The sequence below is a fragment of the Mixophyes fleayi genome, chromosome 6, assembly GCF_038048845.1.
Source record: "Mixophyes fleayi isolate aMixFle1 chromosome 6, aMixFle1.hap1, whole genome shotgun sequence".
NCBI classification, from domain to species: domain Eukaryota; kingdom Metazoa; phylum Chordata; class Amphibia; order Anura; family Limnodynastidae; genus Mixophyes; species Mixophyes fleayi.
In genome coordinates, this window is record NC_134407.1 from 12,849,478 (window position 1) to 12,864,664 (window position 15,187).

General features: G+C 38.7%; 1 protein-coding gene across 3 annotated transcripts; it reads left to right on the top strand.

Annotated features, from left to right (window-relative positions):
• The first annotated feature begins 1,674 nt into the window (after positions 1–1,674).
• Positions 1,675–10,247, top strand: LOC142160185 (solute carrier family 2, facilitated glucose transporter member 4-like). 3 transcript variants are annotated; one of them, XR_012693090.1, is made up of 5 exons: positions 1,675–1,747; positions 5,509–5,684; positions 6,631–6,793; positions 7,271–7,433; positions 7,902–8,656. XR_012693090.1 is itself a non-coding variant. In XM_075215129.1 (5 exons), exons 3-5 carry the CDS (start codon positions 6,671–6,673, stop codon positions 10,137–10,139), a joined length of 444 nt encoding a protein of 147 aa, XP_075071230.1. In that variant the 5' UTR covers positions 1,675–1,747; positions 5,509–5,684; positions 6,631–6,670; the 3' UTR covers positions 10,140–10,247. The 3 variants fall into 3 exon arrangements, 2 of the variants coding, with proteins under 2 accessions (XP_075071230.1, XP_075071231.1); XM_075215129.1 differs by lacking the exon at positions 7,902–8,656 and adding an exon at positions 9,982–10,247; XM_075215130.1 differs by lacking the exon at positions 7,902–8,656 and adding an exon at positions 9,982–10,247 and having other exon boundaries at positions 1,681–1,747; positions 5,514–5,684.
• The last annotated feature ends 4,940 nt before the right edge of the window (positions 10,248–15,187 follow it).

Sequence of the window (15,187 nt, forward strand, 5' to 3'; positions counted from 1 at the left end):
TGTGTTCTCCTTCTACTATTGCATCACATTGTACCTCTAGGCTGCTTTCCTAGCACAGATTTCTTAAGCCCAGGCCTACTTTACATTGGATATTACCAACACTCTAACTGTGTCATAAAGAACTTGACACTGCTTTATCAAATTAACTGTATAATCTGTTACTAGTAGAGGTCTGGTCTGTATAGAAACCCCCCCAGCACACTGCTATAGCCAGCCTGTCTCACCCTTTCCTGCTCCTGTCACTTGACACTTATCTTTTCTTTGTTTGTAACAATACTCCTTCCTGCTCTTTATCTTAATACATTTCTTGTGCTCACTAATTTCTAATGTCAATACTATATATTAGTGTTAACATTATTTAAACAATTTCAGTAACACTGGAAGTGAAGAGGGATAAAGTAACAGAAGAGTGGAGATAAATACTTGAGAGATTTCAGATGAAGATGGTGATATGATGAGGACCCAATGTTACTTGTTACTTTCATCTTGTGTTAGTTACTATACATAGTGAAACGTTTGCAAATGAAAAATAAAAATTTGATAAAATATCATTATAATGTGAATAACACCACAAAGAAATAAAGGTAGAAAAAATTCATGAGCACCAGAGTATTAGAGTGAATCCATCTTGTTTAAAGTTGCAGTATATTCTGATACCACTAGATGGTAATGTACACGTTAATGTAAAGATTATGTAGGTTAGAAGGGTTGTTTGGAACAAAAGATAACACTTTAAGGGGGTTATTCAATTGGCCGCGTTACTGTTAAAAGTAACGCGGCCTGCGCACTATTACCGTTATTATGGTAAGTCTTACACCGGCTTTTTGCTTGCAGCTCCCCGAGCTGCGAGCAGAAAGCCGGGTTAAAACTACCGTAATAATGGTAATAGTTTTAGCGCGGCGGTACTTGGGGGGGATTGAATTCCCCCCTAAACGTTTGAAACTGATTGGACAGAGAGAAGATGCTACATTCTATATACATTTGTACTTATTTGCTAGATTCCATGCCATGCGGCTGACAGATTGGTGATGATGTCACAGGGATGCGACAGATACTGCAATGCATCACTGTACATGTAGTTCTCTGCCACAATCGTTGCACACAGAGAAGCGATGTCATTGATAGATAATAATAGATAATAATGATTAATGTAGCAGTATATTAAGAAATGTAAGATATTTAAATTTTATGATCAAATGTATTCATTGTATAAGTTTTGTGTAATTATATAAAAACATACACACATGCTGCTAGACATCTCTATACTCTCTCAGTGGCCACTTTATTAATTACACCTTTCTAGTACTTAGTAGGATCCTCAATTTGCCCCCAGACCAGCTGGAATTATTTGTGGTATCGATCATACTTGCTAACTCTCCCGGAATGTCCGGGAGACTCCCGGATTACGGGTAGGTCTCCCAGACTCCCGGGAGAGTATGGCATTCTCCCGCATCTGCCCACTTCACTAGGAAGGGTTCACTTTGCTCCCAGACCATTTTCTCCCTCTGCAAATTCCAACTTTGAATTATAAGAAAGTGTAGATATGGGTGTAGAAGTGACTGCATTTAGGAGTTAGACAAAACGTGTTTATTCGGCAGGACATACATAACTAGAATGCAGAACAGAGAAATGGAACTTCCCAGCATGCATAGCCAACTACATCACTTCCTGCCAGTCACTGGCAGGTCATACATTTACATAAAGCGCCCTTCTCAGTGTCCCACACATTGTCTGACCCAGAGGAGAGGTTTGTCATTGCAGTGTGCTCTATATGTATTTTATAGATGACCTTAGTCTTATGTTAGACCAGTGTTGGCTAACCTGTGACACTCCAGGGGCTAGATTTACTAAGCTGCGGGTTTGAAAAAGTGGGGATGTTGCCTATAGCAACCAATCAGATTCTAGCTGTCATTTTGTAAAAAGTACTAAATAAATGAAAGCTAGAATCTGATTGGTTGCTATAGGCAACATCTCCACGTTTTCAAACCCGCAGCTTAGTTAATCTAGCCCCAGGTGTTGTGAAACTACAAGTCCCAGCATCCCCTTCCTGCAATAAGCTGCTATATGTTGGCAAAGCATGCTGGGACTTGTAGTTTCACAACACCTGGAGTGTCACAGGTTAGCCAACACTGTGTTAGACCGTCTGTCACCAGCTTCCTCACTGACGGTTTTTATATTCGCCCTCCAATGACTCCGGATCTTTAACAGGTACAGGTAAGATATTGTAACCACGGGCACAGGATAGGGTCCACACAACCTCTGATCACCGTCCACCATCGCTGCTGAGCTCAATAAGGTTTGTAGTAAACGTCATGTTAGTTTCCTGCTTTGTTTTGCGCTTTAATGTGTTTAAAGTGATTAGTTCATACGAGTTTTTACAAAAATATATCTATATGGTCAACTTGAAGATTTGCCCGGGAGATGTTTGTCCCTGGAAATATCCCTATTTTTTTGATTATTGGCTGCACAATATTGTGCATTTTTTTGTATATGTTGACTACACTTTTTTCGATATATTCTTATTGCCTAAACTTTGTAAGTCAATATTTAATTAAATAAATATTCACAATCCCTAAATCATGATGTAGATCAGTGATGTTGCCATGAGGGAGATTGTAAAGCTCCGAGCTCCAACGAGACAGTGTGATGTGCTTAGATGCAGGGGCTCTACCTTTAAACCCTGTACCAGCAAGTCAGTAATATAAGTCACCTTCCGCTCTGTGCAGGAGACAGGTTCTCTTTAAATGACCGAACAAGGATTTATATACTAGAGTGTGTGCAAAAGGAAAATATGCTTTTAATAATATTTTCTCTGTTCCCCAAAGCTACAGTGGTCATTGGTTTTTCGCCAACTTCTAGAAAGCTGTTGAATCTATTTCATCCTCTTTTGTTTTGAAGTTTATTATCAATGAGCTATGAACTCAGAATGGAGTTTTCATGAAAGAACTATTCTTAGCAGGTCCTTTTTTTAAAAACTATAAGATTACCTATTCACTGTGTTTCATTTTAATAACATAAATTGTGACTACTATAAGTCCAGTCCTGTTTCTTGAGCACTAACAGGCGTACCGTTAGCTATCATAGGGCTAGATTTACTAAACTGCGGGTTTAAAAAAGTGGAGATGTTGCCTATAGCAACCAATCAGATCCTAGCTGTCATTTAATGACAGCTAGAATCTGATTGGTTGCTACAGCAACATCTCCACTTTTTCAAACCCGCAGTTTAGTAAATATACCCCCTAATGTATAATGTGAGATCCGCTATTATAAATGATGCTGACTGATTCTCCTAGAAAAGAGTCTGTAGATTTGCAGTCTTGTGGAACAGGAGCAAGATAATCAAATATTGTTGAATCATATGTTATATATCAGAAGTTTAGACAAATGTTTCTTCATTGCTTTGAACATGAATAGCTGAGGACATAAGATAATTCACCATTGAAGGTCCAACATATGACATCAAACAATAATCGTATTAATTGTTGCAGAATAGTAATATTAATAATGTTCATATTCTTTCTGTTTAGGAGAATAATGTATGCCAGGATTTTTATAATCTTCCTGTTGGCTGTTCAATCTTCAGCAATTAACCTCTGTTGCCGAACATGACCAGTGCCAGTCACAGACGACATGATACTATAGAACTGGAGGAGATAAGAGATTATGGGAGGAATTGACAGCGTTACTTGTGAGAATAATGCAGCCCTCGCACTATTACCGTTAGTGCAGTAATTTCAACGCTGATTTTTGCCCGCAGCTCTGAGAGCCGCCAGCAGATATCCGCGTTAAAATGACCCTACAAACGGTAATAGTCCTCAGGCCGCGTTATTCTCACGAGTAACGCTGTCAATTGGATTCCCCCCTATGAGAGATTTTGGGCAACGCATAACCCTTTTAGCGGAGATGCAGGAGAACAGATACACCGAGAGCGGGAAGTTGCCAATCTAATATCTATGCCTAGTGCTGGCAATTGCTTTATTTCCAATGATGGTTTTATGGCAAATAAAAAATTACGAACTGTGCAGTATAAGGGTGGATGCTTCTCGAAAGTTGCGTGAATGTTCACGAAAAATAAAAACCAGCAACTTCTGTAGAGCTAGAGAAAAAAATAAGCCTCGGTATATCCCATATTATATATAGTACCAGCTGCAAGGCAATAAGCCTGCACTCAGTATATACCACATTATATATGGTACCAGCTGCAGGGCAATTTAAATGCCCATATATGTATACAAAAGAAGAAGACATTTGTTGTCAGGGCTTATGCTTAACACTGCATATCTCTGTGTATCTAGCAAAATGAAAACATGAGGTATCAGTTCATGAGGTCCCCAGCTTCTCACATCATCTCCCTATTTTCCCAGGCTCCTTCTTATCTTTTTTCCCCCCTTTTTTTACAGCCCCTCCTCCTTCTCACTCTGGGGCCTATTTATCAAAGTTATCACCCCTGTTAAATCCCCGAAAACTGTTGTTTTCGGAGATTTACCGGTAAATCACTATGTATTATTCATACTTGCCAACTCTCCCGGAAAGTCCGGGAGACTCCCGAAATTCGGGTCAGTCTCCCGGGCTCCCGGGCGAGCTGGCATTTCTCCCGAATCCCAATCTCACCGAGAATCGCGCCATTTTGGAGGGCGGGAGGGGGTGGGGCGAGGCCAATCGCGTCATTTTGCCCCCCCCCCCCCAAATGACGCAATTGGTAAGTATGGTATTATTGTAGCATCACAGCAGGTATCTCAGGTATCTGCTGCTTTGCATCTATTAGCGTTTTTCTGAGCACTGCCCATAACAGTCTATGGGGAGTGCTCAGTAACGCTATGTATCTAAGTGTGCCCTGTGAAATGTCTCTCTTTTTGTACATGTTAATGAACGCCATCTGAACCTGGCGTACATGAACATAGCTGAAATCTATCGCAGCTGTCAGCTCTGATCTGAAGAGCAGAGCTGGACAGCGCATGTGTGGAGGGATCATGTGATCCCTCCCTGTCACATGACTCACCTTCTTGCAGTCCAGTATGTTAGTGCGCATGCCCGAGGTTTTCGGTCGGCGCATGCGCACTAACAAAAAAAAAGGAAAAGTTCACCGCAGCTTTCTTCAGATGAGAAGAGACTGCGATGAACAGGTGAGTCACTTATCATGGACAGCAGGTTATCAGCACTGCTGTCCCTGAGATCTTTTTTGATACATAGCCGGAAACTTTCAATCCTTACTAAGGAGATAAGGATTGAAAAGTTTCAACTAAAAAACCCGAAGTATGATAAATAGGCCCCTCTGTCTCTAGCAAACTGGGCTTGGTTATCACCAAAACAACCAGTCTGAATCACTGCTCATTCCACAAACACCTAACTCGCCACTAGGGGGCGTTACAATTACATGCCATTTTATTTTATAGCACTATTCCTGGAAAATGCAAATTAATAATGAATAGTTGCACCCTTCATGAGTGTTTATGTCTCTGTAACATCTCTGGCCATGAGTGCTGTAATAATTATCACTTTTCTCTTCAGCACAGATTCACGTGGACATTGATTAATTCTATATTTTCTGTTGTATTTGGAAATGGATTCCACACAGGGAACATCAGCTCTCCATAGAGGAAACGCACAGTAAATGGTTTTTGTTGCCCTTCCTGTAAATCACGTTTTGAGCAGAAATGATGAGAATAAAAGATCATTGGAGCTGGGTGACTGCTTAATATGTGGGAGCATTATGGAGGGAAGGAATTGGGAAAAGTAATATTAAATGTGAGACAATGGTGCTCATGTGTGTGCGTGATAATTATTATATGTGGGATTAAATCATTGGTAGGCATCACAGTGGAATGGTTGTTACATAACTAGAGGACGTTCTCTCCTTAAAAAGAAAAGGTGTTGATAAAGACCAATTCTAATCAGTCATATACTCGGTGAGTTTAGTAGGCAGGGGCAAATGCAGGATTTGTAGAGGGGGGTTTCCACACCACGCCGCCAGTGGGCGTGGCCAGCATGCATGGGGGTGTGGCTATAATATTAGACAGTACTTGGCTGCTTTCCAACTCTCCCTATCCCCATAATATACACGGGCAATGCTGCGTGCACTACTGTTAGGTGCACGCAGCTCTCCCCTTTTCGAGCAGAGCCGTGTGAAGCGGGGGTAGGGACCAGCCACCTCAATTATACTGTGCCCCAGGCTTGGAGGGGGGTTTCCAGTCAATAGAAAACCCTCCTTCGGTTTGCCTATGGTAGGGGGTAGAAGTTCCCCTCCCTCAGTAAAGAGGTTTCTGCAGTTACATAGTAAATTTTGAGGAAAAACAGACATAAATTTACAAAATACAAAAATCATTCTTCTGTTTATCTGAAAGAAAAGGGAAAAACCCAGTTGAAATAATTTGCATAAATTATATTTTATTCTAAATATTGTTATTGGATTCCTCCCTGGATCACTAGTCTGTAATCTCACACAGGGTGATCTGTGTTTTACGCTTTACCGTAGACAAGTTCCCACTGTCCGCAGTGCGTATTGGCTGCTATCAGTTCCTAGGCAGATTGTTTTCTGGGTTCAGGTAGAATTGATTTCAAGCTGTAATATAGTGGTATATTTTTTATGTATTGCTGTTTGATTCTTCATAATAACAGAATTTTCCTCCCCAGACGATAAACATTTTCTATATGGACACCTGGTGGAGGAGACATGAACAGCGTATATTTCCCACCAATCCTTCAATGCTTTGTGGTCCGTTACCGTCAGTGTTTTGCACTTTGGCGCATTTCTATCTGCCCTGCTTGTTTCACCGCTGGCAAAACACTGCAGGAGGTAAGTTCTCCTGTCTTCAGTCATTAATATTTCACAGTATCACAATCTCACTCTATGCCGTGTGTTTGACAACAGCTATCGTCACTGGTGCAAAGCAGCATTTTCTCATCGTCTTTGGGTCTATAATACGTACGTAAAGCTTACATGACCTTTATAGAATACTGCTTCGTGTGGCCTATTTCTGGTACAGCGGACTCTTCTCAGTTTTTCTTATAACTTTATCTAAGTAAATTTGTCATTTTGTACTGAAGTTTTACAGGCAAGTGCTCAGAGACTATTCTAGTATAAAAATTGGAGCTGGAAACTTTCTGCTCCTTCATTAACAATTGAATAATCTCTATTGGTCTATTCAACAGGGTAAGCACAAAATAATTATACAGGTGTAGGATCTTTAATCAGGGAACCTGTTACCATGATTAGTACATATATTATGTTCCCTGTTATCTGAATTGTTGAGAAATCTCTTTTCTTGTGCAGGTGTCAAGTTTTGAAAGTGTTTTGGGCACAGAAAAATGGTGGCTCAGGGTGTTGAACATATCAGCAGTATCGGCCTTTCTGCAGTTTCTGACCCTACCCGTCTGCCCTGAGAGTCCCTGTTATCTGTTCAGCAATTGCAAGATAGAAGAAGATGCTAGAAAGGGTAAAAGAGAAACTGAAATCAATAAGGACACCATGCAGAGTGATACAAGGATATATAGCCGTGTTGTGTGATAGTAACAAGGGATGGAAGGGATGGAAGCTTATGGCCACCTCTATGTGAACTATTCCTAAATGCAAATAAATGCATCAGGAATCTTATGCTTAAAATACATTTTCTGAACCAAGATGGAAAAACAGGAGCAATAATTACAAATTACATTAAAGAAGGGTCAACAGAGAACACAGATCTTAACCAAGATCTGACTTTTATTAAAAGGGAATTAGATTTGAATATTTTTTGACCTGAGCAATAATGACTTTGACAAAATCTGTAACGATCCACCAAGGAAAGCCTTAAGAGATTTATAAAAAAAAGTTTAATATTATGATCAAGACAGCCGATAAGGGAGGTGGTGTTTTAATTATGGATCGGGAAAGTATCTCAATGAAACTTGGAGTTTATTTTCAGATACCACCACCTATGAGATATTAACAACTAATCCCAGTGAACAAGTTGTAGAAGAGGAAGAAAAGAGGTAGAAGAGGTGTCTCTGAGGGTGGGCTAAATAAAAAAGAATATGAGTACCTAAAAAACCGATGTGAGTACCTAAAAAACCGATGTGTGACGGGTTTTTTTTCTTCCAAAAATGCATAAGAATTTGGAGAACCTGCTGGCAGCTCCATAACATCTGGTATTGGGGCTGCAACCTATATAATATCACGATTTTTGGATTTACAGCTAAAAAAAATGTATATTCATTAGATTCATATATAAAGTTTGGACAGAGGCCTCAAGATCAACTTAATTTGGACCGTAAGCATACGTGGCCTACAGACAATGACTCTTCCCTATATACTAGTATCCATGAGAATGGATGAAAAGCTCAGAATATGTTTGGGTTAAAGTAAGAAGAAATTTATTTTAGATTGTAATAGGTCTACTTTGAAGAATAATTATTTTACATTTCAAGAAAACTTTTACCTCCAAGTATGTGGTACCGCCATGGGTACTCATTTCACACCAAGTTTTGCGAATCTGTATATGGGCCAATGGAAAACCAAGTATATATACAATAAAAATTATTTTAAGACTAATGTAAACATTTTCAAAGATAAATTGATGTTGCTATTATAGAATGGAATGAATCAAGAGACAGATTTGAAGAATTGTTGTTTTACTTCTAATTCTGAAATGCAAAAGTAGAGTTAAAATGAGTGAACTAAACTGTCCCGGATTTATTATTATATAAAGATAAGAATAAAAGCAATGACAGGAGTGTGTTTGTTTCTTTTACCACTATCAACAATACAAAAGGAAATTAAAGAGACATTAGAGAATGTGCTGAAATAGATGCTATCTTAAGGGACAATATTCCTGAGCAACCACATTGTAAAATATGTCAGTATCATCATAGAGTTTGGAACGCATTTTGGAATTTTGACAATACGAAAGAAAGAGGAGGTGAAAGTCAAATGAACTGTTAAACTATGTTTTCTTTATATCTAAGTCAGTATGGAAAGAAATATGTAGGAAAAAAGACGAAACCTCCGGTGAAAACAAGAATTTTGGAACACACATTAAGCTTAAAGTTCAAAGCTATAGTGTACTGAGGCACTTTGTAGAACAGCATAACTCCTCTCTAGACACCATTACATTTAAGGCAATTAAATATGTTGTGGTAAAAGAAAGTGAAGGTGATATGCCGAAGAAACTGGACAAGAAAGAGACTTTTTGGATCTACACCTTAAACACATTTACTCCCTATAGATTAAATGAGGAGTGCGATATTGTTCCATATATAATGTTAGTACTTTAGAATGTGAGTTTAGTATCCTTTGAATTTTAGATTCTTTATTTTAATCATTAAAATGCAATTTTTAATATTTTGATGTGTGTTTAGTGGGTGAGCTTTAAATATATTTTTATTATGAATGAGCACAATCATTTTTTTTATCTTTCCTCCCCTTCTCGTTAATTGACATCTATTATTTTTTTATTCTAAATCATCTTTTAATAAGTTTTAGTAATGGATTTTTAGGGAAATATAGTGACTCTTTATGTGAAAAGATTCCCGTTTTATGAAAAAATATTGTGACATTAGAATGTTTTTAGACCCATTGAGAGAGTGAGATGGGTTCATAAGAACTATAGTAAAATTGTGACCAGGATATCGGTTGAAGAATCTACAATTCAATATTATAATTAAACAGTAAGAAATTACTTATATAATACCTTTAATAATAATTGTCTTGTTCATAAATATGTTAAGAATTATATGTTAAAATTAATTTTGGCATATTTGAATAATAAAATCCCACAAATTTTCCCAAACATGAAGTGTTTGGTTCTTATATAATAGCCCCCCAGGACCCCCCTCCCTCTGTACGTTGGCCCCGGGGGGTACACGACCCTTACTGAATTTGTGTAATGTCACCTATTATGGCCTTTTCCATTTTTTTAAGCTGTTTGTATAAAATGTGTGCTTTATAAATAAAGTTATTCAAAAAAAAATGTTTACAGCTCTATGTGCTTGCTGCTATTGGTCCAGGTTACAACAAAATGGCGTCCGTAATGAAGCTGCACTACTCCCCTGATGACGACGGGCGTTTGCCAGAACTAAGGACCGACCCATGTGCAGTGGGCCGGAAAAGGAAAAGGCTTCAATCCCCTTCGGATATGTTACACAGCCGGGATGTGCAGAGATGAACCTGTATTTTCCTGGATGGGAGCAGCTGGTGGATTCATAAATGATTTGCTTCTTGATTTGTTTTATGTACTTTTTTTTATAATCCTCTATTAAAGTTGGACATTTTCCGCTTACTGCACCATCCTGCAACTTCTGTTTCTTCCCTCTGCAAGATACATTTATATATATAGAAATGAAGGCTTATGCACTTTTTCTTTAAGACTGCAAAAGGAGTTGCACATTATAAACTTATATTATTTGACACCACTATGTGGATTTATACAGGTAACCTCAGACCGTGCAACCACAAGCGATGCAGCATGAGAGATAACTATGCAGTGTGATAGATAGCCAGTGTATGAAATGTGACTAATAATAGTACATTGCTATGTAATGCAGCATTACCACATTAACTGTAATCACAGCTATTTATTGTGATAAATCCTGTCCTGGTTGTGACACAGCGACCAGAAGTTGCCTCTGTTTCTTAGAGTTGCAGAGACTTCGGGGAACATCAGAAGTCTGGGAGGAGGTGGCGGAGATGAGGGAGGCGGTGACCCAGCAGGAGTTAACCTTATTCCAGCTGGTTACTTGGTGCAGAATGCCGGTCATTTCTGTCCTCGTCATCTGTGGCAGCACCCAGTTGTCCGGCTTTAATGGAGTAAGTTCTCGTCCAGAAAGAACTGCCATAGTCAGGATCTAGACTAGACTAAAGAGAGTGGGACGTGATTTCACTATGTAACAGGAGGTAACCACACAATGCCTAGTTTGGGAAAAAGCATCCGAGCCAGTGATCAGTGTTAGGCAGACAATGTGGGAACAACCATCTCATCACAAAAGATGGCTATAAAGCTACGTCAAATGGCTTATAGGAAGATGGTGTGTAAGCCATAGCAACCAATACAAGTTTAGCTTTCATTATCTGAACTATTTGGTTAAACCTAGTTTCTGATTGGTTGCTATGGGTTACAGCATGTTTGGCATGAAAAATGATTTTAGAAAGTAGTGATAATGACAACAGGAAAACATGGAACATAAATGAATAAACTCACTGATCGTCATTTCTAAACCTGAGGGCCTTAGTGGAGATTCTGTGTTGTGAGGTCATGCGCGATCTTTATGTGATGGGCCTTCTGTTACCTGATGCACATGTCACTTTGGACTATTGTTTGGAGTTGCAAATTTTAGCTTCTTCTGATGTTAGGACTTGGTCTTTACAAATCCTTAAGGTGGTGGAAATGGTTTGCACATTCCAGGCACACATTATACATTCAATTCTATGCTAGTGACATGCACTGCTATGTGTACAGGCATAATTTGTGGGTTCATAATGGACCTTTTCTGTGTATTACACAAGTCTTCTCATTGACCTGGTACCATAAACAAACATAATGATGGGTCTCTTAGTTTTGTAAAGTCTGTATACTCCTAATCCTTTTATTTGTATTATTGTTCTTTAAGATGATTAATTACTGCACAGAAATATTCCACCATGCTGGTGTCTCTCATCCCAATCATCTTATGTGTGATTCCTGGAGCACCAGTTCTTCTGATCCCTCAATACAAACACACAGAGGTAATGTCCTAATTATCATAATCTTAAAAACTGCGCCCAGCTTGTGTGTGCGCTGGACTTCCACGTAATAAGGAACAAATTTCTGAGGTATGTGTAGCGCACAATTAGACGTATCTCAAAAGGGCGTTCCTAGCTTGTGGCTGTACTGCTATTGCGTGTTAACGGCCCTGATCCGCATCTCAAAGCACAAGGAGCGACAAGTGTTACCCGTGCAGCTCAAATACAGGCACAAATACTGCACACGGCATCAAATTTTACACAAGACGGATATTTATGATTTGCAAATCCAACCACGCACCCTCAAGTGCCACAGAATTCCGTCTATCACTACTTATATGAGATGAATGAGTGCGTGTTCATGCCTTGTAGCCGTAAAGTCGACCCTAAGCCAGAGCTGGGTAACTCCCCGTTGGCACTGCAGGCTGTCATGATGACTAATAACCGTAACTTGATGACCAAAATCATGTAAATAAATAAAGCACTTTCTTTATGTATAAACCCTGCAATTCTCCAGCGTAGGCTACCAATAATAACTAGACCCCAATGTCCTAGGTGCAAGCTCATTTCAGGAAAGTCGGAAACAGTTTCCCAGCAGTCATCTGTATTTCCTTCTCTCTCCAGCTGTCTATAAGTTTCATTCTTTTTCTCCTTCTACACAGATACGATTGCTGTTTTTCTGAAGAAGCTGGAATTACTCAGATCCAGATTCCTCCTAGAGAAAATGCTTCAATATAGTGATTCTGCAGTTTGAATGGGATCTTACTACCTCCAGGAATCATCGGACCTCTTTAATCCAGTATGGTCTCTCTGGCTTTTTAGAGCCAACACCAACCATTGTACACTCAAGCGTTGACCTAATCTTCTGAGCTGCCCTGAAAATGGAACACAGGCCACTGAGTTCATCAACTATCATCCAAAAATGTACCTAATGCCTAATCCTTGATACTGACTTTTCATCCACCTTCCCTTCCCCCAAATCTGGCTTGTATGATGTTACTGTTTATTCAAAAACTGAATTATAAATTGCAAGGTAGCATGGACCTTGTATGTGATTATTATTAGTATTACTGTGTACCGATTGTACTTGCTACATGTGCTCTTTCAAAACAAAGAGTTTTTTAAAAAGACAAGAGACTAAAGAAGAGTTGGTTAAACAAAGAACTGCTGGAGGGATGTGCATGAATTGTTTATATTGTCAAAGAAGAAAAGAAAAGTATGTTATTGCGGGGCACGCTAATGAATATATACTCATATTAAAATCATAATCTTTATTGAAATGTCTTAAAATCCAAAACTCTAATATATCGAGATTATTCTTAATTTCAGAAGAAAAACTTTTTAAAAAAATGTGTCATAATTGATATCCAGAAAAACAAACACAAACTGTTAAGATAGACAGTAATTTACTGTCTAACCTCGACGCTGTTCTAAATTGTGTGTGTATATATATCTAATTAAATCTTAAATTGCTATAATACTCAGTTGTCACTTGGTTTAATATCCATTAAACCTCTCTATTTCATACTGAGTACTACTCTATTTATTTCTGAGCCTCAATATTGATATCATGCAGGGGATCTTAATAAACGGAAGATATATGTGGATGAGCGATTTTTCTTATTTTGGTCATTGGGAACCATGCATGTCCCTAATATTATTCTATGTTTAGTTGTCATCCATCTATTTAGTGAAAAGACGTTATAATATTAGGGTATATATGGGAATCAATAATCCCATCAAGAATATATTGCCTTTCCATTTATCCAATAGGAGGGGGTTTTGCTGTCTGATTAGCGTAATTCGGCAATACAACAAGTTATATTGATGGTCATAACCCTCATATCCACGGCTCAGAAGCGGAGATCTAACTACCCTATCATCTTTTAGTATATGGCCCTTTTGTTAGCTCCTATATGAATCTGGTAAGTATTAACACAATCAATTTTTTATAACGAGGTCAGTGACATGCAGAGTATAGAGCAGCAGAAGCGGCGTCTGCCGATGCGCGTTTCGCTCAAAGCTTTAACTAGGCAAGCCTAGGATCAGTCTTGATTGGCTATTTCTAGTGGTAAGCCCTCCCATAGGAATGACGTCAGCCAGAGTTACTATCAAACCATCAGAGATTTATTGGTCTGTGATTCCTATTATAATCGATGTTGCTTTACAATGTTGATGGTGCCAATTATATAGTTCTTACAGATAACGGCTATAATAAGTCTTTTTTATAAATAAAAAATTAATTGCTCTATAAATTAATAAACAACTGGGTAAGTATCATCCCAGACGATGAACCAATCATCCCTGCTTGAGACATTTTGTAAATGTGAATTCTAGTGAACTGTTTCATCAGATTAGTATCACATGTCCAACATAAAAAGAATAATCATCAGCTAATATGGAAGATGGCCATTGAGAGACCCTAGAGATAGGAAAGTGGTCTAAATTAGAAAAGGGAATGCTAAGAGTAATATATGTGTTAGAATAAAATAAAACTGTTATAAAGTTCTCTATAGATGGTACTTAGTACCCTCCCGGCTGGTGGCAGTGTGGAGAAGAAGGCACCATGTCCCACATATGAAGGGATTGCCCTAACATGATTTGTGCACAAGATACATGGCATTATCTAGAAAACAACAGCAATTGTGCGTCTTTTACGCCCTTCTCATTTGTTTAAGCTAATAGGGCCTTATTCAGAATATCACGCATTTTGCACTCTGACCATCCCCGCACAGATTATGTCACAAAATAAGCGTACGTATGTTGAGCCATACGTATCTCAAGATCTGTCCAACTCAAAGCCAAGGGCACGTATATATGTACACTTTCCTGCCGCAGTCCAAATGGAAACGACAAATAAGTAAAGCGAATAGACGTCCGAAGCTGAAGAAGTTGCAAGACTTGCAGCAAAACGCGTAAGTCACCTTCACTGCCGTGGTTTACTTTGAGGCAACAAGCTTACGATGTGGTCCTCATTGCTGAATTTGTAACCTGCTTATACTGCAGAAAGCCATGGACACCTATTCTGAGGACATCTACCATTTTGCAAGTATATACTTTGCTAAAAGTCTCCATCCCTGTGGAGTTACCTGTGTGTATTTATAACTGCACTTGCACTGACATATCTATAGATGAGGACATTGACTGCTAAATACTTGTTTATCATGGTCTGTTAATCATTTAAAGGTAATATACAATTAACTTGCTCCAAGAATAGTCTCTTTGTGAGATTTTTATTATCATTATATTTTATTTTTTACACTGTCTCCATAACCCTCCTGTCCTGTCAGACTCATCTCCTGTCACTGTCATCTCATGTTACCATGGCAACTCATGCATAGCCAGTGCTTCAAACTAACATAACTTTATCGACAACAAATTGTCAATCTTAACAATTGCCACTTCTAACTGTATTGATATCCCATAAGCTGATCACCAATGTTGATACATTGCTAAACATTTTTACACCATGGCTGATACATTTTACATTTTAAT

What these genes read in the sequence shown, in the direction of transcription:
- LOC142160185 (XM_075215129.1), top strand. Translation starts at nt 6,671, where the DNA reads ATGAACAGCGTATATTTCCCACCAATCCTTCAATGCTTTGTGGTCCGT. An exon ending in CTGGCAAAACACTGCAGGAG is followed by an intron (nt 6,794 to 7,270) that starts GTAAGTTCTCCT and finishes TTTCTTGTGCAG; the next exon opens with GTGTCAAGTTTTGAAAGTGT. An exon ending in AGAAGAAGATGCTAGAAAGG is followed by an intron (nt 7,434 to 9,981) that starts GTAAAAGAGAAA and finishes CTATTGGTCCAG; the next exon opens with GTTACAACAAAATGGCGTCC.